Consider the following 26,626-nt stretch of genomic DNA (forward strand, 5'->3'; position numbering starts at 1 on the left):
TAGAGAAGTGGAGGGTAATCTGGTGAAAAGACAGATGAAATCAAGATACTAAGGGAAAGATTGATCACAAAGCAGAATTGCAGAGAAGGAAGATGAAACACTAGAAGCAGATAAGTTTATCTAGTGAATGTATAGAGGAAGAAAGAGAAGATAACAGATCTAGAGACAAAGACAACGGGATGGTAGCTAAAGAGGAAGGTTGAGAGATGATTTTTTGGCTCAGGTGTTCACTGTGTTCTTCTAATACTGGCAAGGCAATGGTGCAAAAGCAGTTACTGCAGCAGGCAGAAAAAAAAAACAAGACACCCAGTTAGTTTTGCAGTTAAAACAGCAGACTAGTACTAATTTTGCTTCCTGGTTTTGTTTGAAATTTCAGTTTTCTTGGGCAAGGCAATCACTACTTTCTTCAGTTTCCTATTTATAAACTAGGGTGATAGTATTTCTTTTCTGTCATCTTCTTAACTTGGTTGCCTGAGTTACGACAGGACCCATATCTCAATCTGTTCCTGCCTAGAGGCTGGAAAAATAGCCTGCTTCCAACTGGGACTGTTTCACGGGGGTTTTGCAGTAACTGCGGGTAAGTAAGGCAGAGAGGAACAGAAAAGTGAAAGAAACTGACAAAAGTTTTGATATCAGGAACTGAAAGGGACTACTAAAAAATACATATTTGGGTCCTTTTCTTTCTGATCCTATCAAAGGTACTCAAGGCACATATCAGCTTATTTTTAATTCATCCCCTTGAATCTTCCTTTTACTTCAAAAGAAAGTGTTTATTCTCATACAAAAGCCTGGGCTTTCTGAAAAACACCAGCTCTCATCAGCCTTTTGATAAAATCGTAAGAGCTGAAAACATTGAGAATTCCTTTTGTTTTAATAACCTTTCTTGAATATTTAATTCTCATTTGAATACTTATCAATAAAAATTAAAACCTTACGTTTGTGAGGAGTGTGAGCATATTTGGGATTAAAATGAGTGACATCCCTCAAAAATGAGGGCTTTTGAAGGGTTATCTTTCTTAAAGCAGTGCTCTTTCTGCAAGAGTATTCTGAGTCCAGCATGTTACACAACCATGAAAACAAAGGAGAGAAATTCTGTAAATGAGAAGCAGAATTGGGAAAAATATTCTGTTTGGTTCATCTGCACTAGCAATTATATAACTTTAACTATTAACAACATTAAGAAATTGTTTGAGTTTCTAATATAATTAACAATTCTTTCAAGCAGGGATTTAAATTATAGTTTTTGTTAATTTAATTTTCATTATTTGCTATTTGCCTGTGCAAATAAGGTGTTGTTTTCAGAAACAGTTTGCTGAGAAGCCTGCAAGGAGATGCAGGATTGGAATATATCACACACATGACAATGTAAACCACAAAAATATGGACGAATAGCAAAGACAAATGTACCCTCTACAGCATTAAATTTACAGAATGCCCAGAGATGAGGAAGAGCTAATAGAGGAGAAAATGGTTCATAATTTGGAGAAAATGTGTAAATTAATAATTTGCAGGTGAAATGTATGAACTTTGTAACTATCCAGCTAAAGTTCCATACGAAGCTAGCTGCTCTTCTGGACTTTTTTTCCCCCCCCTTTTTAATATAGAGATAACCACAGGCATTTATTAAAATTTATATTCTTCCACTCAAAGAGAGTTCTTGTTGAGTTTAGATATGGCCTATGTTTCTTTCTATATAAGCCACTATTAAGCACCAGGAACAGAAATGTTCTCAGCGGCAAGGCCAAGGCATCACATGCTCAAAAGGATGTGAAGTTGTCAAATGAGGCTCTCCAAGCCATTTTAGAGAACAGAAGGACATTGTGCCTAGACACCAAACCACAAACAAATCTTAACAATGGGTAAATTGTGGTAAGGAACAAGGCACGCATATTTTATCAAGCTGTCTTGTGCTGTTTGTGGTGTTATTTAAAACAAAGCATACTTGTGGGTTAAACTGCTCGAATACTCCAAGCTTGGGCTCTGCCTGAAAGTGCTGGGGATACTCGCCGTGTTAGGAGTGCAATAAAGATCGCACATGATGTGCCTCACGGTAACCAGGTCTGTGGGGATGCTGTACCCGCGGGAGCTGCGGAGGGCACGGCTGGAGCAGAGGCATCCGGAACGTGAGGAGCGCTGCGAGGGCGCCGTGCCCGGGGTTCAGAGCTGATGGAGGAGCGTCTGTGCTAACCGGGAAATAAAGAATCCAGATCGAGTCCTGCGTCATTAGGTTATTTACACCCCCGTGAACTGAGCAACAACGGAGATCTGCGCCCAAAGTGGGTAGTGTTCCACCGTCATGTTTTAAGAAAGTGGATGCCTTGTCCACCCGCTGTGGTTTACAATACACACCCAACACAAGTGTGTACATAATTTTGTTACACACGTATATAATACTAAAGCCTCCCTGATGCCGCTTCCCTCATGGACCAGCGCTCACGGAAGTCTGGCTGCCCAGGGCCTGGCATGGCAGCAGTGCCGAGCTGTTATGCAGGAGGCGCACGTAAGGAGAGGAGGACCCTTCTCTGGGACGCGCACCCCGGGCACTCCCGCACAGCCCTCGGCAGGTGCCGCTCGGGCCCCACCGCTCTGCCCCGCGGCCCGGCCCCGCCGGCAGCTCGGCCGTGCGGCGNNNNGGCCGCGGTCCCCGCCTCTCCCGCGGGTTGCTCGGCGAAGGCCGGGCCGGGAGGAGCCGCTCACCGGCGCCGCGGCCCGCCGGAGCCATGAGCTCCCACCGCAGCGAGAGCGACTGGCAGGGGCTGCTGAGCGAGGTGAGGCGGCGGGGGGCCGCGGGCCGGGGCGCCGGGCAGCGAGGAAGAGCGGCGGGCGGGCCCGGCTGCTCCCCGCGCCTCGAGGAAATGCCGGGGAGAGGGGCACAGCCGCCGGCAGGGCACCCGGCCCGCGGCCGAGCGGGCGGCGGCGGCTGGAGCTGTGCCGGTCCCGGCTGCGCCGTGTGGCCACGTCTGCCGCTGGCCCTGCCCTGCTCGGGCTGCCGCCGCGGCCCTGCCCTGCTGCGGAGCACCGCAAGAAGGGCCTGCCAACCTGTCTGTGTATTAACCGCCCTGGGGCTGCGGAGAGCAGCTTCTAGGTGCTGCTGCTGCCGCTGCTGCTGCGGCTGGTTTGAAACCGCCGAGGATTCCCTGAGCTGCGGGGATGGCCGAGGCCTCGGGCCCGGAGGAGCAGAGCAGCCCAGCCCGGCTGCGGCACCGGCCTGGGTGACCGGGCTGCCCCTGTGCCATATGCTTTGTGTTTTACTTCACTTGAATCACATATTAAAGGGTTTTGAGACCCATGGTGACATTTATACTGTGGGAGAAAAGAATGTAGTAGCACCGTGTCCATGAGCCTCAACAGGTGGAGGATTTGCCAGTTACATGAATAGAAACTTTTTTGCCCACTGCAACCCCGTTAAAGCATCCACAGCGTTTGCAGATACACATTTTCACGTCGGGTAGGTTAGCAAACTCAAACCAACTTGAGGTCAGTATCATTTAAAAGAGTATTATTGAAGATAAATCTGTTTATTAGCCAAACTCATGAAGCAGGCTGGCATGCTGATTTTTACATTGCATTACTGTAAAAATAGTAATTTTATGCTTACAGCTAGCATAAAGATAAAATTTCTGTGCAAATGGCTTTGACCTGGGTAAACCTGACTGAGTCTACTGTCCTAGAGTATGATGCACACGGGTGAATTCCCTTGTTTTCAGGAGGGCTTTGCCTCCATTATGTTAACTGAGTGTAAGGCCTAAAGCCCTGACCTGTAAAAAAGATCTTTGAGTTTAGGGTGTTGAACCTGTTACTGCTCTTGGTGCTTTCAGTGGGAGTTTGTATGGGCCCAGATCTGTGCTAGTGCAGCACATCCAGAATTGGAGACTGTGAATACAGTACTTCCAAAGACAGAGAATGATCCAGGAGAAAGTGAAAAGTGCACTTTTAGTAGTATCCTGGTTGTGCAGTGTTAAATCTGGCATCTCATTTATCAAATAGAGTTTTATTTGGGATAGGGGTGATTTCAGATGGGAGGCAAATCACGAGGTGTGTTCAGAGGAAATGTTGCTATTCCTTGCTTTAAAATGTCATTTAGAATTACTTTGGAACTTTTTTACTTTTTATGTAGTTAAATCTAAAAACTGTATCCTAAAATTGAACACCTACTTCAGTTTAGGGGCTTCTTGATTGTAGTAAAGTTTAATGACTGTGCTAACCTGCATTCTTGTAGATACTTAAACATACATATAATTTCTTTTTTTTCAGGAAAAATTAGATGCATAGTGACTTATATTCCGCCTTTCCTTCCTTTCTCTCTGTTTCCACAGCAGGCTTACAGCCTGTTGTTCTGGATGCTGTCAAGATTTTCTTTTTTCTGATTACAGGTCTTCTTCTTTTGCCTTCCTCTTCCTTTGGCTGTTGTGATTCACTCCATGTGTTTTACCCATTAACTCCAAATCCTAATGGGTCTGTGAGAAAGTGGCTCAGACTTCTGAAGTAATAAGGTTTTTGAATTTACCATATCCCTCAGTGGTACAGATTTTCTCAAGGCCTCCTAGCTTCAGTGTCTGCTGGGTGATTTTTTTTCCCCTGTGCATTTCATAAAAATCTTGAAATGCTTTGAAAATAACACAGGCTTTCAAAGTAACACAGGCAAGAAAAGCTCTAAACAAACACTCTCCCATTGCAGGTGGCAGACAGTTAGAACATAAGATGGGGTTAAAAATCTTGGTGTAAAAGACCAGAAGCTGATGGGTTCAGACCTGTGGTCACATACGTTTTCATTTGCATAAGCTAAATCTTCCCGTTTTGAAAGGCAGGAATACTTGTCAAAGTATTGACATACTTTGACAAATTGAAATACTTGTCAAAGCAACTCTAATTTTTAAAAATACGGTGCTGCAGGTGTTAAGAAAAGTGGTAAGGCTGCATGTTTGGTCCTTATGCACAAACACTTGTACACACAGCATTTATTTTTGTAGGTTGTCTTTTCATTTTTCATTAGAAAAGAAGAAAATTTTTTGTCTGTTTCAGTCTTTTTCTATATTTACTCTTCTTTTTCCTTATTACTTTGGTTCTATTTCAGTGCCTTTTGCTCTCTACCCTTTCGGGTATATTTCTCTGTTTTTATTATGCTCACCACTAACTTCTTGCTTGTTCTTTTGCCTCTGTATTTATGTATTTTTCCACTTACTTTACAGCCACACGTATTTCAGGCCTAGTGTGCACCTGGTACTCTGAACAATCTTTGCACCACATGTACCTTGAGCATTCTTTAAACTAACTGAATAGGGTGACGTAGGTAGGAATACTGGGACAAAGCCAACTTAGCAAACACTGAAGGAGCATAAAAGAGTCATTATTTCCATTGAGGATCTCACAAACTGGATGCAGAAGAACTCACTTCAGGAGCAAGAATCCACATTTTACCTGTTCTCTAGCTAATTTCATTATTGGTGATGGATGTATGGAGAAATATATATATATATAATATATACATATATGAAAGATGAATTACTCTGTTGAGTTACCATGTCATGTTTCTGCATGGACTCTTGGTTTTCATCTAACGTTTATGTCACTCAGTAACCCACATTTAGAGTATTTAAAGTTGGTGTAAAGTTGTAGGGTAAAGACTTAGTCAATAACTGCTGGTTTGACACAAGTGACTGAGCTGTAGCAAGAACTTTCTTGCTGGTGGCCCAAGTCCTCCATAAACCAGTGATCTTCATAAATCCCAAAATACTATCCCAAGAGTACATGCTGTTCCTCATCCCCATCCCTGGAGTTAAGGCCAGTTTGGATGGGAGTCTGAGCAAGCTGGACTAGTTGAAGGTGTCCCTGCCCATGGAAGCAGGCTTGGAATTAAATGTTCTTCAAGGTGCCTCAGATTTGCCAAACTTTAGAATTAAATCCAATGTCAAAATGCTTCTCTTTCTTTTGTCACCTCCCACACATTGCAGTGTTTTTAGTGTGTGCTGTTTACAACTACTCATATGTGACTGTGCCTCCTACAACTAGTTTGAAGAGATGTAATTTCCATTTAATTTTCATTCACAAGTGGCTAATTCTTGGTTATTGACTGTGTATGGTCTTTAGCAGCACAGAGGGAGGTGATGTGCTTGTCTCTTGAGCTCCCTTGCCTAGTAATTTTGGACTTAGCAAACTGTTGAGCAGTAGTTCTAGTTGAAATAGCTAGATTTCAACATGATTTCCAGACATGAGTTCTGAAGAGATATCTAGCCTGCTTGTAATTGGCAGAGCACAATTTTCCCATTGGTTGCACAATTTTTTATGTGGGCAAGAGAGAAGAGGAAGGAAAACTGGTGAGATTTTCAAGTTCATATTCTCTCTGTAACATTCTGTCATGTTTCCTTCTCAAACAAAACATGAAATGCAATTTGCCAAACCTCTGTGAAGGGACCAACAGGCTTTGGAGCCACTAGTTTAACAGCTTTTCTTAATGTGCACAAATGCAGGGGCTGTAGGGAAGAACAAAGTGGAGCAGATACTCTAAGGTCTCTGTTTGGTTGAGTTGGCATTGTAATGACTTTGACATTTGGAAAGTGAAATAAAAATGCTAAAAGAACTGGCATTGTGATTTACGGTGCTCCGGAATTCTCTGGAGCTGTGGGAGAGTGCTGTGAAGACCTGCATGCTGGACTTTTGGGCAGCAAAACAAGTGTTTGCTTTTCGTGTTTCCATGTTTCAGGTTGGACTAAGAGACTCGCAGGGGTGTTGTGAAACAAACAGAGAAATTAATAATGTTGTCTGCTGCACAGCATACAAAACTTTTGAGGGCTGGGCCACATTGCACACTAATTTTAACTACTAAATTGTGATATTTCTAAATGGCTGGTGAAGATGGTGTGGTGTAGCATTGCCATCAAGACAAGACATGGTGTTCTGAGGAGCTGCTTGTATCACTTCTGTCATCAGTGAATGATACCAGCCTGCTTTGTGCTTCAGCAGCTGGAGGCAGCCAGTCAAGCAGGAGCTGGGCAGCAGGAAAAGCAGAGTCGATACGGTGGGATAAAACCAAGGTCACTGCATTATTTCAGGTTTTATCAGAGATAAATCACATCAGGAAGTGAATAGCAGGCAAATGGCCAGTAATTTCTCTAGGTCTGAGTGCTTAACTCTTCCAGATAAGTTAACAGTTTAATCTGAAGTCAGGGGGAGCAACATTATAGAAACACAGTCAACAAACATCAACAGTGAGATTGCAATGCATTTTGGGATCCTTCGGTTTCTACAACAGAATTGTCTGCAAGACTACAGTCAGGAGAAATTTGATAAAACTTAAGGTAGTTTGGTAGCAGTAGGATCTCTTGTTAAAAGACGGTGAGTAGACTTCATGGTTTCTCAGAGACCATGGTAGATGGTAGGTTTCAAGGCCCAATGTAATGTGGTAGCCCTTCAGTACTGAGGACACAAGGCCCTGAAGTGTCAAGAGAAGACAGAATATGATCCACACTGATTCCAAAGCACAGACTGGAGATAGTATCTCTGCTTCTACTCTCAGAAAATTAGATGTTTTCTGTGACATTAATTGTCATTAAATACCAAAATATAGGCCAGTAATTTGTACAAATTAAAAAAAAAATCTGATAGGAATTCAGTGTGTTTGTTGGTTTAAAAAAAGAAAGTCTAAAACCTTGACTGTGTCCCAGCTTCATCAGATTATTAGACCATGTCTACAGCGTCATTAATGAGATCTACCCAGATTTGTGACTAAAAATAGCAATGGACAAATAGTAAGTGTTCAATGTAGAGGGTCACCTTGGAGCAGTTACACTCTCCTGTAATGTCAGTCTCTTTTTACTCAATTTCACTAAAGTAGTCATCTGGCTGTAAAGCAGTTCAGGCAGTAATGTAGGATGTCATATATATTACTTTAATTATTATGTTCTTCCTTGTAGCAATTATAATTTACTTTATTGCAGATAACAGCATATTGGTAGATAAAAGCCACTAGACAGATATGAAAAGTTGTGCATTGTAACTTTTAGATTGAATGTATAGCAGCTGGTTTTCATTTAACTTTGTTTTTTGAATTAATAGATTATTTTGTACCAATAATTAAAAAAAAAAAAAAAAAAAAAGACAGTAAGTATATTTCTTTGTAACTATAGTGCATAACAGAATTCACTTGTCTCGCTGATAAACAGCACCTGAGACGTGGACTTTCCTTCAGTTGCAGGAGAAGAAGTCTCTTCATGAGTGAATGCCAGAAGCATCTACTGAATACTTTTTTTCAGACTGTTTGAAAAAAATTTGCCTTATTGCTTTCATTGCTCCAAAACTACTTATCACACTCCTATGTTCTTTTTGACAGCATACCAATTTTGTTGCACTTATTGTCTATATAAGGGAAATCGCTGATGGGACTCAGTTATTTCCCTGACTAGATCCCATTTCTGGTATACAGCTGTTAGGTCATTTTATGGCCATTATTGCTACATTGTTTTTTAACATTCAGAAACAAATATATTGAATAACCTCTTTGAGGTCTGTCTTTGTGAAATTTGGTTTTTCCTTCAGTAATGGTAATGGCAACTGCAAACATAGCCCCATTGAATAATCGGAAATGCTCTGGCTTTATTGTTTCTTGTACCGTAAGCCCATGGAAACAAATTATTATGTTATTACTGGTTTTATTCTATTTATTTGGGAAAGTCAATATGTGCAAAAGGCAAAAATTACTTCAAAAACTCTTTTATGTGGTCATTTTTATAGTAAAATCCAAACAGTACATTGGGGAGAGATGCCAATATCATCAGTACATAGTTTGTCTAGTTAAAACAGATTTTAAACAAGGAGGCCGTCTTTATTCCTTTTCATTCAGACCCTGAACATTACTGTCCCCACAATCTGTTTGTGGTTCATTATCCTCAGGCTAATAGGTAGTGGAGAATTCCCCAGCCCCTGCCAGTGCTGCTGTAAAAGGTGAAGCCTTCTTGTATGCTTTGAGTGTGTCCTTTGTAGAGGGCTGTGACTCATGGCAGAAGCAAGATTTGTTTGCTGCTAGGTCTATATTTCCTGCTGGGTAAGTACTGGGTTTTACAGTGTAATCCACATGCTCTGGTTCACTCCTGACTCTCATACGTGGTTTCATCCAGCAGCACTTGAGGCAGAGCTTGCAGGCACCTGCAGTACTGTGGGTGTACAAGGCCAGATGTTTGTTTTCTTTCCACTCACATTGTGTGTGTGGTATAGGGCGCTCCACTCCACACGGATGTTGGCTGGAAGGGCCAGCTTCATTCTTCATGGGATTCTTCCTGGTAAAGGAACAGGACAGGCTGCTTGGTTCAGGGATTAGGCTTTTGGATTGGGGTTTTTTAAGTGATTGTGAGGTGTGCTTTTACTCATTTTTATTTGCAACTACTCTATCAGATTTAAAAATAATTTAGCAAAGGCTTGCTTTAGAATTACTTTGATAGGGGATGAAACAGAGGAAAAAAAGAAGAAAGATTGACAAATATTTCACTGTAAGGGAAGGAATTACTTTATCAAGTTTGAAGCAGTTTACTATAATCACTTACTGACAATATTAAAGTTTAGCTTCTCATACCTTTCAGTCCTTTATCAGGGGATTTGAAATTTGTGTAAGGTATCAGTAAGAACATAAATACATAGGTACACTTGCCTTTGTTGATGCCAAGGCATCATAATCCAGAAAATTTATGGCAGGATTTCAACTTCAGTATTGCCAGAAATAAAATTAATCCAAGGTGGTAGTGTCCTTTTTGAGGGTTCAAATCCTTCTTGGAACTGCTTTTCTCATTTCCTTCCCACTTTTTTGCAACTAAGCATTTACCATTTTTGGAAAAGGTTGTCTGTGGTAGTATACCAAACTCACTTTTTCCTTTCTCATTGATTTGAAATTGAGGTTAACAAAGTTAATTCCAGGCAAGTAGTACATACAAAGAATGATTTCTGTCCCAAAGAACAGCACTGACTTGAACAGTATGGAAGTGCTGATGTTGTTGCTTTATGCAAGAGCCCACCCATAATGACAAAGTATTCTTGTCAGGGGATATAATGAAACTGTAACTTGTTTTCATGACTGCTGTGGTATTTGGTCTCTTGCAAATCACATTCAGAAAGTATTTAGAGCCACGTTGTATGTCAGTATCATCAGGAATGGAAATACATACTTTAGCATGAGCAGTGTCAAGTGATGGGTAATAATCGGCTGATCTAACATCATGTTAAGTGAAAAAAGTTACCTGAAAGTTCTGATAGGTGACATTAAGGATGACATACATGTTACTCTTCCTTTCAGTGTGGAAAGGCAATGAAGCGGATCAGACTAATGCAGAACAGCTAAGTTCTGCAAGTTCTGCTTTACTTAGTGCATGACCCCTTCACATGAGAAATGAAGGCTGCAGGGGAAGGCTCATCTCTTTTAGGTGGTTTGGCATTCCTGCATTATTTCCCTTTTTTTTTTGCCTCAAATAAGTATGTGCCTGTAGTATCACAGCACAATTAAGTTTCTTTTATGTGTGGTGTTAGGGCATCACACAGTAATTGTTTCACAGTCAAGGTAAATTTTGGTTGTCATTCATACAGCCCCTTCTGCCTGCTGTAACATAGGCCCATTTCAGTGTCCAGCTGGGAGGCTGAGCCCACAGTGCGCTGCTGGTACTGGGGAGGACGGCAGTGGGAAGCGAAGCAGGAACGATTGGTTGCTACTTGGGAGCTGGATATTGTGAACACATGTAGAAAAGGGATTTTGCAAATGCTTCTTCCTTCTAGCAGCCTTGTCAGGGCTGCTGGCCAAATTGCAAGGTTCCTCATGCTTTTGCATATAAGGAAAAGAATGAGAAACTCAAATTAGTAAATATTTCTAAGTCACAGTGGTCAGGTGAACATGTGGCCTTACAGATGGATTTCAAGCTTTCTATGTGAGATATCTTCCCTGTGATTGTAATTAATAAGTTAAGATGACTTGTGGCAGACTTTGATCTTGTGCAGTCTTCCAACTTTTCACAGAAGACCTTGAGCCTCTTGTATTCAGTACTGGCTTGGGTAGAAATGGCTTGTTACATGTATGGGTTTTTTTCTCTTCTGCAGTATCTGGTGTGCAAAAGGAAACTCGAAAGTAAAAAGGAGGCATTGCTGATCCTTTCCAAAGAGCTGGACACATGTCAGCAAGAAAGAGACCAGTACAAACTTATGGCCAACCAGCTGCGGGAACGACACCAGTCTCTGAAAAAGAAGTATCGGGAGCTGATTGTAGGTTGTTCTTTATGAAGACTGTATAACTGGGGGACAAAGGTGAACCTCAAAAAAAATTGGAAAGAAGTCCATAATGGCTGCTATAAAAATGTTTAGGTACTTGTTTGCAGTAGTCCTGCAGTTGCATAGCCCTGATCATATTATTACTCATTTGTTCTGCAGTGATGAGGCAGTGCTTGTTATATAGGACACAGAAAAGCAGTGCATGCTCTGAGGAAATTAGTTTCAGTGATAATTCCATTTAAAAATTGACTGTGGTATTATTATTCCACAGCAACTTAATGTACCACTATGAAAATTAATACAACACAAATTTGTAATGAACTGCTGTTCTAGCAATGTAAACAAGTCTTCAACTTTAGAATTTTCTTTATGTTAAAGTTAGTATTACTGGTATTAAGAAGCAGTATTTTCAAAAAAAATTTATAACATTTTTGTTAAAATACATGTCCTACAATTAGATTCACAGAATTAATATAGTTTCTGGTTCAGAAATAAGCTGCTGATAAAATATATCTGTTTATTTGTAGGATGGGGATCCATCACTTCCACCTGAAAAGAGGAAACAGGTAGGAATTTTTTTTCAGCTGATGTTTTATTTACCTGCTATGGAAGTACTTTGCAAAAGAATAAAAATACTAATGAAGAGATTTGGTAAAAAAGCAAGCATTTCTGAATATTGAAAAGCTCAGTCTTTAAATTGTGAAATTCTGCTTTTGTCTATGCATTTCACTGTGAAATACCTGAACTGTAGAATATATGGCTATTGCTTTCATGTTCACCTGAGACTGAAATTGGTCAGTGTACAGAGACTTGAGGTTGTTCTCCTTTTTGTTTATTCTTCCATACTGAGTCCTAAAGTGGATTTGTGACAGGACTTCTCATACTTAAAAGTAAGCTGGGAATTGTCTGCAATTGGGAAGCATTGTCTGCTTTCCATAATTGTTAATTTATTGTTGTGAGGGCTGTTTTCCATTAAGTATTCTCCCAGGCCACTTGACTCTATGAGTTAAAATGGTAAAACAATGATAATTGCATTTTATGGTTCCTCTGAAAAACTTCTTGCCTGCTCACGTGCATTTTTGTTCCTGGATATCTACATAGTGTGTCCCTGTTGTGGGATGTTGGTTGTCACATCTTAAAATTATCTTAATTTTTAGAGAAAAATGGCACCCAAAACTCAATGTGTGGAGCAGGGAGATGAGGACAACCTAAAAGAACAAAATTGTTGCTGTAATTGCTTATTTTGGGAGTCTTTTAACTATGTTTAAAACATGGTTATTACATTCTGTTAATGGATCAGAAGTTTTACTCATAACCCTTTCCCTGAGAATTTGCATGTAGTTCTTGCTATTTGCTTAAAATTTTACGGCTTAGGGTTTTAGTTGCTTTAAACTAAACATCCAGAGGCAATATAATTACTCCTTCAGGCAGTTAAACAAATAGCTGCCAAGAAGTCAGTGGCTCAGTGTAGAATCATTTAACTTCCTCATTATTTAGCATAATTTATTTGCAATTCTGTTATTTCAACAGAATTCTAATAAAACTTTATGACCAGTTACAAGTTTGTGCATTCTGAGTGTTGCTGAGGAATAGCCAGTTGAAAGAAAAAACAGAAAGCAGTGTATGGAAGATTTGCCATCGCATAGCTTTTCTAATTCATCTTTCATCTTTCAAAACAAATAAAACTGACAGTTGTTTCTAAAATACTAGCCAAATTCAGTCTAAATTCAGAAGCTGTGATTGTATTAAGTTTTGGCAATTTGTCTTACCAGGGCAAGTGCCTCAAAAACCTTTAATAATCTACCTGGGAGTCTTTTTTTTTTTTCCCCTGAGGAAGTTATGTATTCATGCTAGGTAGCAGTGAAAGAAAGAAAATGGGATCATTGATAGGTTTCCCCCCCAGAACAATATATATGTTAGGTTGTACAGTAGTAGACTGCTAGTGTACTTCTTGAGTGTTTATTTTCCTGAGAAATATGTCTGTAGCATACAAGGTGGATAACCTAGAGTAGTTAATGCAACCATTCTGAAGAGTATAGTTTTGTTTTGAGAAATGCATCAGAGAATAATAAAAGAAAGTTATGAATACTTTTCCATTACTACCATACATACATTTCTTAGCATTTTCTCACCTAAGAAAGAGTGAGGTTCTCTCTCACATTTGTGCTTCCTCCATTCCCTTTTTTCCTGGAACCCTAGATGCATGCTGGAAGAAGTTTGTGACCTCAGTCACTTTATGCAAGGAGACCCTGATCCTCCAGTGAATTTTACACAACACAAAAGTACATACTGTTTTCACGGTCAGAAATAAGATGAAAACACAATATGCTTAACAGTTTGCTATCTGTTGCATTTGTTTGCCACAACTGAGAAATTACTGCTTATTATTGAAATTCCAGTCTAGAACCTTAAATGTAATAGATGGGTTGGAATTGCTACTGTCTTCTCCTTCTTGTCTTCATTTTCCCCCTTTATTATCAATTATGTTTGGTGACTGCTTAAAATGTCTTGTTTTCCACCATGCCTTCTCATCCTGTTTTCCAGCACAGAATTTTCACGTTTTTTATGGAAATATCATGTAACCAGGCATTTTCTGTCAGCAAGCAGCTAACTCAAAATCTGGTTTTGTAAGATTGTTACTTAAAGGTATCTTAACATGCAGTGCTCTGTAGTGTTTCCCTGCTCAAAGCTGTGTTTGCGTCTCGGATCTTTTCCAAATGAAACAATTCTATGATACTATGATGATTCTATCCAAATATTGCTCTGTGTGTATCACATTCTGCCAACCAGCAGAAGCAGAAAATGAGAAACGCTGCTACAGAAATCTCTATTTCTACTGTAGATGTTTCACCATTAGTGTTGTTCACAGCTTGTGAGCTGTAAGTGCTTTCCTGGCTCCTCATGCTTATGTGGTTGAAGGTAGCTTTATGTCTTATGATGTCAGATGTGGAGTAGTTTTTGGATAAGTAATGGAGGGGCAAAATGTTTCAGGACAATAGGAATTAGGAAGAGTGCATTTTATGTTAAAATTAATTTACACATGTCTGTAATGGTTTAATCCCAGCCAGCAGCCAAGGCCCATGCAGCCCCTCACTCACTGCCTTACCAGGATGATCAGAAAGAGAATCAGAAGTGTAAAAGTTATGGAACCTGTGGGTTGAGATAAAGACAGTTTTATAGGAAAAGTTATAGCTACTCACACAAGCAAAGCAAAACAAAACAAGGAATTTCTTCGTGACTTCCATGGGCAGGCATGGTGTTCACCCATCCCTGGGAGAGGAGGGCCTTTTCAAGCATAATGGTGACTTGGGAAGACAAATCCCATCACTCCAAACACTGCCCACCCCCCCACCATCCTCTTTCCTCTTTCTTCCCCCCACTTTATACACAGAGCATCATGTCACATGGCCTGGTCATGGCCCTTTGGTCAGTTTGGGTCACCTGTTCTGGCTTTGTCTCCTCCCAGCCTCCTAGGTACCCCCAAATTCCTTGCCAGTACAAAAAGCAGAAATGGCCTTTGTTTTGTGTAAATCCTGCTCAACAAGAACAAAAACATCTCCATATTATCAGCCCTGTGTTTAGCTCAAATCTAAAGCATAGCCCCATATCAGCCGCTGTGAAGAAAATTAACTCTACTCCAGCTGAAACCAGCACAAACTCTGGTAAACAGTAGACACTCCCCGTTTGAAAGACGTGTGAAAATGTTTCTCTGTATACATAGCGTCTGCTGAGCATCCTATATAAATAGAAATTCTACCATTCTACAGTTCTTCAATGATACGTATTCATATGCATTAACTGTGATACAGGACATTTTAATGGAAGTTTACTAGGTGTCTGTTGGCCAGTGTTGCTGCGCTGGGAAACTTAAAAAAACGTAGATTTTATTTCTAGCGTAATGTATACTGCTTGTTATTTTCATCTACATTGCTTAAATTTTCAGCATAGCTTCAGTTTGGGAGAAGCTTTGCCATTAAAATAACAAGTCAGTGAATCCTTTGACCTTCTATGTGAAATGGAAGTTCTTTTAATACAAATGAGATCCTTTGAATAAGCAAAGATGAAGTAAAGTGCTTGGTTAGGAAAAGAACTGTGTGGAGCCACAGTCCTAAATATGCTTTCCTTAATTTGGTCTCAGTGAGACCACTCAGTTGGAGATAGTGGGTTTGCACTGGTGCTGTGTGTCAAGAATAAAGTTGCAATGCATATGTCACTGAGGAGGTCTTAGATGTGTATTTTAAATGTATAAGGAATCAAATTAAATGGAAATGAATGCCACAAGACCACACAAGAGTTAAGGTGGGAAGACACAACTCTTGAGGTCAACCAGTCCAATCTTCTTGCTCAAACACAACCACCTAGAGCAGGTTGCCCATTTTTGGTGTGGTTTTGATTCTCTGTGACTCCACACCCTCCCTGGGCAACCTGTTCCAGTGTTTGAGTGCTCTCACAGATAAAAGGGTGAGGGGGCAAGACCCTTCCTCAACTTCTTGCTGTCCTTTCTAAGGAGCACGTATCCCTTCATCAGAGCACTTCAGCTGTGTGAGCTATCCCACTGATTCTCCATGATCCCAGAGTTTGTTACCCTGTAACTGAGCACAGTCTTTAAACTCCTCCTCTCTATTCCCCCTGCTGCATGTGTTGGAGACCTTGGAGGGGCATCAGAGTGTGCTGGTTCTGTGGTACAGTCTTAGAGCTTTCCTACAAGGCTATTCTGTGGTAGTCTCCTCCTGTACATGCCTACGGTCAAAGGAATTATACTTCAGCTCAGTTTCTTTGTGAGTTGCTAAGTCCTTTCTCTTCCTATTATCCCGGTCTCTTGATTTGCCCACCCTATCCTAAGCTTCCTTATTCCCTCCTACATAATTTCAAGAGTAAAGCTCTCCTTTTGAAGTTTTTCAGCCTACTGGCAAAGCTTTTGCCTCATGTAGTTAAGAGGCAAGCAGCTGCTGAGCCTTAGAGAGGATCCCATGGTCACAGAACCATCTTTGAGGCTCCCAGTACTGAGTCCCATAATGTAATGATGATGTATTCCTCGTACTGAACACAGCTTGATGGTTTATCTTCATACTAGCCAAAAAGGCCCACCAGAGAACCTGAAGGTCATGGCCCTTAGTGCTGTTACAGTTATCTGTGGATATCCCAAGGTGATTCATTCAGACCAAGATTCTGACTGCTTCCAGGGCCGTTGGTATCACAGCAGCGTGGTACCCACTTGCTGAGATGTTGGTCAGACAGCTTGTCTCCGTTTTTTGGCAGGCATAACATCAGAAAGACCAGAGGTTCCAGACAGGATTATGCTGTGACATACCACAAATGGATCCATTTGGATCCGTTTCATTTCCCATCTTCTAGCTCAATGTACTCAGCTATCACAATTCATTTCTGAAACAAACTTCAGGGATTACCTGACGACTGTTCATGACATGATCGTGCATAGTGACTAATGTGGCTATTTCTTGTAAATTAATGAATTCACTAAGTTTTGCTAGCCTTGTGTTAAGGTGCAAAAGCTGCATTCAGAGTTCTATGAGATAAAATCTGTGGATAAAATACTCTACAGGGTAAGGAATAATTTTGTATTTATCTCACAGTGGTGCTGTGAATATTAATGTGATTTTCTCCTCTCTGCAAGGGGTTTGAAGATGAAAAACATTATGCATGTGCCAAATGTGGACTGGTGCACTTTGCTTTGGTTTATAGGTGCGTGTGTTTGACTCCCATAGCATGAGGTAGTAGTTGGGAAACAGTGACATTGTTTGTCCTTGCAACACATAGAAAGCAATATTCCATGGATTTCAAAATCTGCCAGCTCCAAGAGCATAGCCAGTTGAGAGATTTTTGTTTCTGGACACAGAAATCTTCCATTCCATTGGTCAGAGCAGGTGGTAGTATGTAAAACCTAGAACTTGTTAGCCACACTAGGAGTCATGTTTTGTGAAGTGACACCATTGTTTCTTCAACAGATAGGTTTCACACTAACATAGAATCATAGAATCATTTCAATTGCAAAATATCTCTAAGATCATCGAGTCCAACCATTAACCTAATGCTGCCAAGTCCACCAGTGAAGTCTAGGAGACAAGAAATGTTCATTCTAATGGATGTGATAGTCCCTCAGGTCTGATGTGTACAGCAATTTCTTCTCTGGTTGCTGTATCTTACCTTAATGGAATAGAGAGATACTTGTGCACACCTCTGCACCTGAGTACTCTCAATAAATATTCCGTCAATTAATTACAACACTCAAAATGTTTAAGAGATTTTGATTATTTTTGTGCATTATCTCAAAGTTTAAGATATCTTCAGGAGCTCAAAATATTTAGGAGAGGATTTTCTTCTCTTGTTCTATATCAAGTGACTGCTTGGCAAAGCTTTGATTTTTGGTGTTGTTTTTCAGCATGAAAATACAACCCATATTAAGTGTATTTTGGTTTGTATACCCAGGATCTGTAATTTTAAAAGTCTTCTCTGGTTTTTCATCTTAAAGAGAAAAATACAATCATTTTGGGATTTTATTGCAAGGAAGCCAGTGCTAAGGGCAGTCATCAGTTTCCATATCTTGGAGTGAACAGTGGTAATTGGTAAGTAAAACAGGTTTTTCTGTATTAATTCAGCCATTGCAATCATATGAATTCATTGGAGGAGAAACTGCACTTAAATTTGTGATCAGTCACACCCATCAAGTGTGCTGAATGTTTTCTCAAACTTTTTTCTGTCAGACCTATAATTCAGTGTTCTTCTTTGTTTGAAGGTGTGGCTGAAACAAACATAAAAGACTGTCAATTGCAATATAGGAATGTTTGTATGTAAAAATACTTCTAAACTGTAAAGGTATGTTGGAAGTTTCCCCCTCTTCCCTCTTGCCATATTACTTTTTCAGGGAGTACTCTAAAGGCAAAAAGGCAAAAAGTTACTTTTTTTTTTTTTATTCCCTTTTTTTAAGCGTTGGATAAGATTTATGTGCAAAAGAATTGAGAGCTGTATTGAAGACTGTTACTATCACCATTTTTAAAGTGCTGTGAAGAAAAGTAATGCTGTGTGTATGTGTAGCTAGATTTGCAAAATTATCAAAGGAGCCAAACTCCAGTGTAGTGCATAATGCCAGGGATGACTATTTGGAGTTACTGTTTTTTCTCATTAGGCCGTTGGTCACTAGTGAGCAAAGATCTGTTGCTGCTTGACAAGTATTTACTGACTTATGTTAATAAGTATTTATAGATATTTATGTCAGTATTTTTGATGCTCATCTGTAGCTAAAAGTGAAGTTCTTTTCCACCTTTTGTCCCAAAATATATTCTTGCAAATTTTAACAAGGCCTAAGTGGAAAAGGAGAAGGTCTGTAACCCCATCCCATTGAATCTTTGGTTCTCTGGTCTGTTCTGATCTATCATGCTCTTATTCCTTTATGTAATAAAGGTAGGCACTTCCCACTTGGCACTCCCAGAGCCATCTTCTTCTCCTTTCTTCTTAGCGTCCGATGGGATTGTTGGCTGTGGTTGAACTTGCATTTGGTCAGAGTCAGAAGAATATGGGGACAGTGTATTATGTCTAGCACTGCAGTGGGGGTTCAGACAGTGCTCAAATCATGCTCCCCTGGGAAGGTGGTTGGGCACTTGAGCAGGCTTCCCTGGGAAGTGGCCACAGCACCCAGTCTGCCAGAGTTCAGGCAGGATCTGCACAACACTCTCAGTATGTGGGTTCCTTCTGGGACAGTCCTGTGAGGTGGAGGCAGTTGGACTTGGTGATCTTTATTAATCCCCTCCAGCTATTCTTTGCGTCTGTGATACATACAAGCTTCCCATAACAGGTGTGTATAAAACAAATAGCTTGTTGTGCTGCAGAGGCTCCTGAGATCCTGCCAGAAATGGAATGTGGCTATAGCTCTGGAAGCTTGTCTGACACTGGCCAGCTACAGAGATGGGGCTGAAGCAATACTTGTTATTTTGTATTAGAAACAGCTGCACTGAGAAGAGGGTAGGAGAAACAGTTTCCGCAGCTGCAGGTTGTTGCAGAGGGAAGACAGGATAAGGCAGCAGAAAGGTACCTCTGCATGTTTCCCTTCTTTATTCATGGCTCAGAAACTTCTCTTCATCAGTATTTTAGAGTTAATTTTGTGTAGTGTGAATGAAAGAAGTAAAGTATTCTTTACTTCTTTCATTCACAGTTCCAGGAGTCTTTTAAAGGCTTCACCTAAAATCAAAAGAAACTCTCGAAGAAATTGATTTTAGAGAAGCTGAATTTGGCTAATTTACAGGGAGTTGTTCTCTGTTGCATGGGAAAATAATATGAGCATTATTATCTGTTGAAGTAACTAATCTTGGATTTCTTAGTGAATTGTGTGTTTGTTCTATGAATATTGAAAGAAGTTGCCAAATGGAAAAATTAATTGCTATTGCCTTTGCATAGATTTCTCCCCTTTCCTCAAAAAATATGTGCTTGCAAGTTCACTAAGGCAGTCCTCCAATGTTAGTTTTATCATCTTTCAAGCATATGGTATGTTTTTCTATATATGCCAAAGAAATGGTACCAAGTCCAGGTATCAATCAATATATCCTCTTGGCTGACTGTCCTTAAGCTTCATAGAGCACTTTGGAAAATCAAATATTTCTCCATCTATCCATATTTAACCAAGTGCTTTAATGAGGTCTTGCCAAAACCTTTGAAACTCATAGCAGTCTAAATTATACATTGTATGGAACCTCTAAGCCAGGGAAATGAGTAATTGCTGGAGACTACTTCTGTGACATAGCTTGGTTGTTTCAGTTTAATAGAAGTACAATACAAGGCTTGCAGGAAGGAGCAAATCTATACTTAGCTCATTGTAATGCTCTTGGCATGGTCAAACAAAGCTGGTTTATTTTGGTGCCTAAAAGTCTTTGTTTCAAGTTTCTTCCAAAACCTGTGTCGTGAGTATAAAGGTTTTTGTCACGTTAAGTCATTTATATGACTGACAAATAAAATTCAGCATAGAATTGCAACCCCAGAGAAATGGTTTTAAAGGAAATAAATCTGAGCAGGAAGATTTAGTATAGGCATGGTAATGCCTTTCCTGAGCCAGGTTTTGACTACAGACTGCTGAAATCCTGGTGTTACGGTTGTAAACACTGATTAGTGAGATTGAGTTCTTTCCAGGTGTTGAAATTACATGTGCTATTGCAGTGTTAAGAGTTGTGCCAATTCATCATAAAAAGGAGCTTTATAAATAGAGGTGTTTCAGAGAGGTTTGTGCAAACCATATTCCTTTTAACTAACGCAGGCTTTATTGAAAGTCAACTTTGTTTAAAAAAATAAAAAATTGCATCTAAGCCGTAGCCATAGATACTTCAGTGTAAATACAATTTCCTGCAAACATGGGTTCTTTGTTTTCTTTCTTTTAAACTGCCATTAAGAAGTACTTTTCAAAAACACTGATTGAATGTGTTCTGAAGCTCCTTGATTCATTCATCCTGTGAATGACTATTACACTATTTATTTAAGAGGTAGGAAAAAGATCCGTCCACCAAAGCATACATGAGGAATCTTTTGTATTGCTTGAATGGTTGTTGTCTTGAAAATAAAATTAGAAGCAGCGTAATTTTAGTCCCATATTGGCTATAAATTGGCTATTTATAGGGGTTCTTTTGCTGTTACATTCTTCCCCCAAATTATTTATTGCAGTCCTCAGGTTTGTCAGTAGTTTTAAAAAATGCTTTAATCTCTTCCAGAATTGTGTGAAATTTACCTTACTTTCTTCTGAACTTTTGGTCTCAAAGCATCAGAAGTACAGAAGCTGTAGCAATGACTTAGGCTTCTTGTTGAAGAAAGAGTTGAGCAAGTTATGCTGAATGTTATCCTACTTGATCAAGTAGGATGCTGTCAGTTTCTTGAGTTATTTTTCCTATTTAAAAGTTTGAATATACTACTAATTTAGACCAATTGGAATTTGGAGTTATCCTCTTCAATAGTAATGTACAAAAGTTCTACTTGATATTAGCTTAATAGTCTAATCCTGCAAATGGTCATATGCATGCACAGCTATGTTCATGTTACTGTTCACATTCATACATTCCTCTTAGTCGTTCTCTTAAACGTAAAGCAGGACATGTAGAAATAGCAGTTGTTAGTGAACAAGGAGCAAGATTGCTGTAATGGCTATCAGATACCTTGTTGATTTGACAGTGTGTGAGTTGTAAAGATAAAATTCATGAAAACATCCTATGAGACTCAAGTGGTAGTAGAATCACTGGGTAAAAGAGTCAGATTGAAAAAGAGAGATGTCAGAATAGAGAAATGGAGGAGTTGAAAGAGAAGCACAGCAGGCAGGGAATCTAAAACTAAACCTAAAATACCAAAAGAGAACTAGGAACAGTCACTTGATGAATTGCTGTCAGTTAATGCATTGGCCTCAAATCCAATCCAAATGTGTAAGGGTGGCTCAGAGACACTGACCCTGATACATGAGACTTTACTAAGTCATACTTAGCAGATACAAAAATTCTTTTTAAATTTCTTTTCATACTCTTGAGATTTATGGCAATGGATGGCGCACCAAGTTGTCCATAGGCAATGTCTTGAAAGGTTGCACCTTATCCACTATGATTCTAACTCTCTTAGAAAAGCTGTCATTGGTAGGCTTTTCCTGTGTTGAGTCGATGTTTGTGTATTCATGAGACATTTTTAGGGCAAAAATGGAATAAATTTACCTGTAGTATTTACTCATTTTCAGATAGCATATATAGAAAAAGAGTAGATTGCATTTATTTTTTTGTTAGTGATCAAACTGATGTAATTAAATGGTAAGATCATAAGCCAGACTGCTTGCCCTGCTAACTTAGTAGGTTAATGTGAATAACTGTTTTTAACTTGGATTATTGGGTGGGGAGCAGCATGGTTGGGTTTTAAACTCCAGCTTTCACCTCTGTTTTCCCAGAATCTAGGTGATATCTAACAACAAAAATCAGGTAATATTTGAAGTTTTGCAGTAGTAGATATCCATGGTATAGCTCCATACAGGGTCAGGGACTTTGGCTGACAGCCTCTTTATTGGCTGGAAATCTGCTCTAGACACTATTACGGACTTTCATTGTATCATAATTCTTTCTCAGCTGTGCCTTTTGTCTAATTATATGCAAGTTTAAAACTATTATTTTGGCAGCTTTGTATAAATATTGTCAAAGTATTCTGAATTTTATTCTTCTCACCAGCCACGATACTGGAACTAGTGTAGATGTTTTCACTTTGGCTCGTTTGGGGTTCTGGGAGTCTGTATGCGCTCAATGCTGTATGTATTTTCTACTATATAGAAAGATTAAAAAGCCCAGGTGACTTTTCTTGTTATCTGTCTAATGAAGCATGAAGTCTGGGTACCACCAACAATAAAAGTAAAGATTGTTGGTGGATAAGGAGTAATTCAAGGGTTTCTTTTCAAGCACTACTTACACTTCTCTCCACAGACACTGACTTCTGACTGACGTTTACTCCTTTTCTAGGCAAATCTTGCTCAACTACTGAGTGAGGCTCAAGATCGAAATAAACATCTTGGAGAAGAGATTGGAGAGCTTCAACAGAGACTGGGAGAAGTACAAGGGGACAATAAGGTATTACAAACTGCCAGTAAATGGCATGGGATGTGTAAACTGGGCTAGAGTTTTGCCTTTACTTCTTAGGAAAACAAATAAAATAATGGGTTGCAGAATTTCTAGAATACTTTAATTGCAAGAGTGCTTAGAACAGTGAAACTACAGTAGCTGTAAAGGATACCATTAAGTGCATCTTATTAAGTATTATGCTCTGTTGTCCTTAACTATGTATTTTGTATTTAGCCTTGCTTTAATGCTCTCAGACTTTCTATGTTCCTTCCTTTAAAAAAAACCCACAACCCATATTTTATTATTGGTCGTTCCTCTTACAAATAAGTACAGGTAAGCGTGTGTTCTACATGTGATAATTTCCAGGTTTTTGTACTGAACTGCAAAATTTTAGATGACGAAGTAGCATAATTCTTTCCTTAAAAACTACGGAGTAGTTGATCAGAAACATGTGTAGTGAGCTTTCTATTAAGCCCTCATCCCATTACCCTTACATAACCAATTTATTTCATTGCTAAATTTAGCAAGTTATATGGAACATTGCTTAAAATCTGCCATTTGGTATTAATCAAACTCCTGTTGTCTCCATTAATTGAAATATTTAAACTCAAGCCAAATGTGTGTAACATTCACAGCTGGAGCTTTATGCGAAAGTACATTCAGAGATCAAACTAGTGAGAGGTTGAATTGGAGAGTTGAGGTGGTTAACAAAGTAAAAAATTGAAACAAATAATTATAACTTCCCTCCTTCAACTACAGTTTTTAAATTATGGCATTTTAAAATTGGAATAAAAATGACATGGCTTTAATTATTCAGATGAGGTTTGTCTTTTTCCATTTAAGTTTATTTTATGTATTTTGTTTTAAACATAAGGATATTGTGATAATGCAAGATTTTTCACTGTTTCTCACAAAGACCTCCCTTCAAGGTGTTCAGAGACCTGGGAAAGGTTCAAGTGAAACCTGAATTTGTAGTATGTGTAGCATTCAGCATAACTTGCTCAACTCTTTAAAGACCGGATTTCCCACTGATTATTTTCATTTGCATTTTACTGTTTGAACTGTATTACAGTGTAGAAGTCAGTGCCTTTCAATTCTCCAGCACCAATATTATGCCACACAGCCTTTCCCAAGCCAGTCCTAAACAGATAGCAAGGGTTTGTAAGTACAAACAGAAAACAAAGGTAGGAAAACTACAAAACATTTAAATATCAAGGTTATGTACCTCTTGTAGTTCCTTATGACAGTATATGATCTCGGTAACATAGAGCCTCCTTCTTTGTGCATGAACTGGCACTGTTTAGGTTCACCTTTAACATGGGTGGGTTAACATGGTATTAGCTAGTTATCTTTGTGACATCCGTATTCTCAGCTTGAATTTAAATTCATGATCCTCAAAATGAATGGAAAATTACAAAAGGGGTTATTCTGCCCAGTGTGCCTTTCTCTGAAAGGTGCAAAATAGTGTATCACTAAATACAGAGTGGGAGGAAAGAGCTGCATCAGACACAGATTAATTTAGGCTAGGATTTTCATTTTTGGAACACATTCTTCGCTCTCCGAGTAAATGAGAAATAGAGCTTATTTTAGAGTCAGGTTGCTGGTTTTCAAAATGCCTAAAAAAGCATTGCCATCTCTCTGAGGGATTTAACACTCTCCTCCAGTGTCAGATTTCTCTCCCTACAAGCTTCAGTGATAAAATTCTAGGCTTGTTCACAAAGCCATTCTCTTCTGCTCATCAATTCTTCTGTACTGGCAGCTGGGCTACCTCAGGCACTGGAGTCCAGATAATTCATGGTATATACAAAAACAAAAAAAACCATAATAATTTGCTTGTTCTTACATTTTTCCCCTGCATTCTTCTCAATGCTTTTTCCAAAGTGAGGGAGGGCATCCTGCCCAGCTGGTCTACGTCAGCCTTACTTCTGGCAAGAGATGAACAAACAGCTGCTTTTGCAGCAAGTGAAGCTGCTTATGGATGAACAATTCTGCCTATGTCTGAGCAGGGGTGACTCATGCAGGCTTTGTCACTGAGTGGCAAGAGCTTTGCAGGACCAAAAAAGAAAAAAAAAATCCCTCTTTAAATATCACACATTAGTTCTATTGATAAAGAAATGTTTTGATGGCTTGGCTTGTTTTTCACCACTTTAATGTTTGCTACAAGTAGGATACAGTCACTTGGATTAGCAAGAAAACCTTGAACCGGAGATATTTTACTTGTTGAAATCATGTTAAACACATCAACAGGCAATAACAAATTACTTGAATTTGGTTTAATGGGAATAATTTTTTCCTCTCGTTTCAAGCAGAATTCTGTTGGCACAAATAATAAAACTTCTTCAGGCAGTCTCTGGAAGGATTTGTTGCTGCAGTTTGAAAAATACAGCAGTAGTTATACTGCAGCATTCGAGTGACAGATATCTGAGGCTATTTATTTTTATGATTGATCACAATCTCACAAGTTCTGACACATGAGAACTCTTCTATCTTTATGGTAGTTATTTGTAAATCTTTTTTCCTTCCTAATGTTTTGGCAGCAATGCTTGGAAACAATTGCTAAAACATAGAAGGAGATAGTTAAAAAATCTAATTCTCTCATGTGAAAGGGTAAAAATGGAAAGCTTAAGAGAAACTGGAGACTTCTGCAAGACAAGATGACTCAGTTGCCTTTACCTGAACCCCTACCCACGCAAAAAATTGCTTTTGTAAGCTGCCAAGAGCAGTGCTGAGCAAGAGGAAGGTGCATGGGGAACAATGTCTGTGGTGTTACTGTCAGTTCCTTATTGCAGGCAGACAACTATTCATGCAGCAACAGGGAGAGGAGTTAAATGGGTCGTGTGTGTTTTGGCAGAACTGGGACTTCAGGTAGCATATTAGTGAGTTCTGGTCCACATTTTAAGGTTTTGTAAGAGATCATGGTGAAGACAATTGCTGTCACTGTGGCTAACACCATGGTTTCTGCCTTCCATGAAGAATTGGTTGTGCTTGTTTTCCTTTTCTTTCTGCATGTTTTATTAATAATCAGGAGTGTCCAACTTTGGTGCAGGCATTGTCTATGGACTCCTAGCCTGCACAGCGCTTATCCCTGTGATGCTGGTTTTAGGCATTGTGGGGCTGATACAGTGCTGCTACTTTGTAAATCATTATCGTAGCTGAAAGTGATGTAAAAAGGAGCTGTAATATTAAAATGAAAAGACTGTGCTTGCAGCAGTGAATTATTTTGGTTAACAATTTATAGGTTCTTAACAAACAGGAGTTTTCTCTGGGAAGGTGCCATTAATTTAAATCCATTCAGCTGTGAATGCTGTTCACTGAATCCTGAGGGGTAGTGTTAACCTAAATGAAGTTGAGTGGTCTTTTCGTCAGTGATTTCTGAATGACAGAAACAAAAATACCAGCAGCTAGAGGGCAGGTGTATAAAGTTTATAACAAACCATTAATATATAAAATAAACCCTTAAACCTCTGGTATAACAGTGTCTCTTTGGGTCACAGCATTTTCAGGAAAGAATTTTATAGCAGGTGGTGCTGCCTCATGAGACATTCACAATGCAGAATTAATCAGGGCCTGTTCTGCCCTGTCAACTCTCTGATTGGCCAACTGTCTGGAAGAAGCACTCTGTTGTTTTATGGATTGATATTTTACTGTATTTTGTGTATATTAATAATGCTGCTTTTACTGGATCAATTTGGATTTTTGAAGCATGATTTTCATAAGACTTCATGTTTTTTGGGGTTTTTTGCTTCAAAATGGGTAGTAAATAAATAGTTCTCCTTTTATTGACAGACTGTTTGACCTTGCAAGTTCTAATTGCTTGCAGT

At 39.4% G+C, this 26,626-nt stretch overlaps 1 protein-coding gene across 4 annotated transcripts in view; it reads left to right on the top strand.

Annotated features, from left to right (window-relative positions):
* The first annotated feature begins 2,639 nt into the window (after positions 1-2,639).
* Positions 2,640-26,626, top strand: part of CCDC149 (coiled-coil domain containing 149) — a 51,485-nt gene continuing 27,498 nt past the window's right edge. For all 4 annotated transcript variants that reach the window (XM_041403066.1, XM_041403069.1, XM_041403067.1 and 1 more), the window contains exons 1-4: positions 2,640-2,768; positions 11,068-11,229; positions 11,763-11,801; positions 22,707-22,814. In XM_041403066.1, coding sequence (XP_041259000.1) covers positions 2,721-2,768; positions 11,068-11,229; positions 11,763-11,801; positions 22,707-22,814 — 357 coding nt within the window. In that variant the 5' untranslated portion in view covers positions 2,640-2,720. The remainder of the gene's footprint in view (positions 2,769-11,067; positions 11,230-11,762; positions 11,802-22,706; positions 22,815-26,626) is intronic.

The sequence above is a fragment of the Onychostruthus taczanowskii genome, unplaced genomic scaffold, assembly GCF_017590055.1.
Source record: "Onychostruthus taczanowskii isolate IOZ18803 unplaced genomic scaffold, ASM1759005v1 scaffold2, whole genome shotgun sequence".
NCBI classification, from domain to species: Eukaryota; Metazoa; Chordata; class Aves; order Passeriformes; family Passeridae; genus Onychostruthus; species Onychostruthus taczanowskii.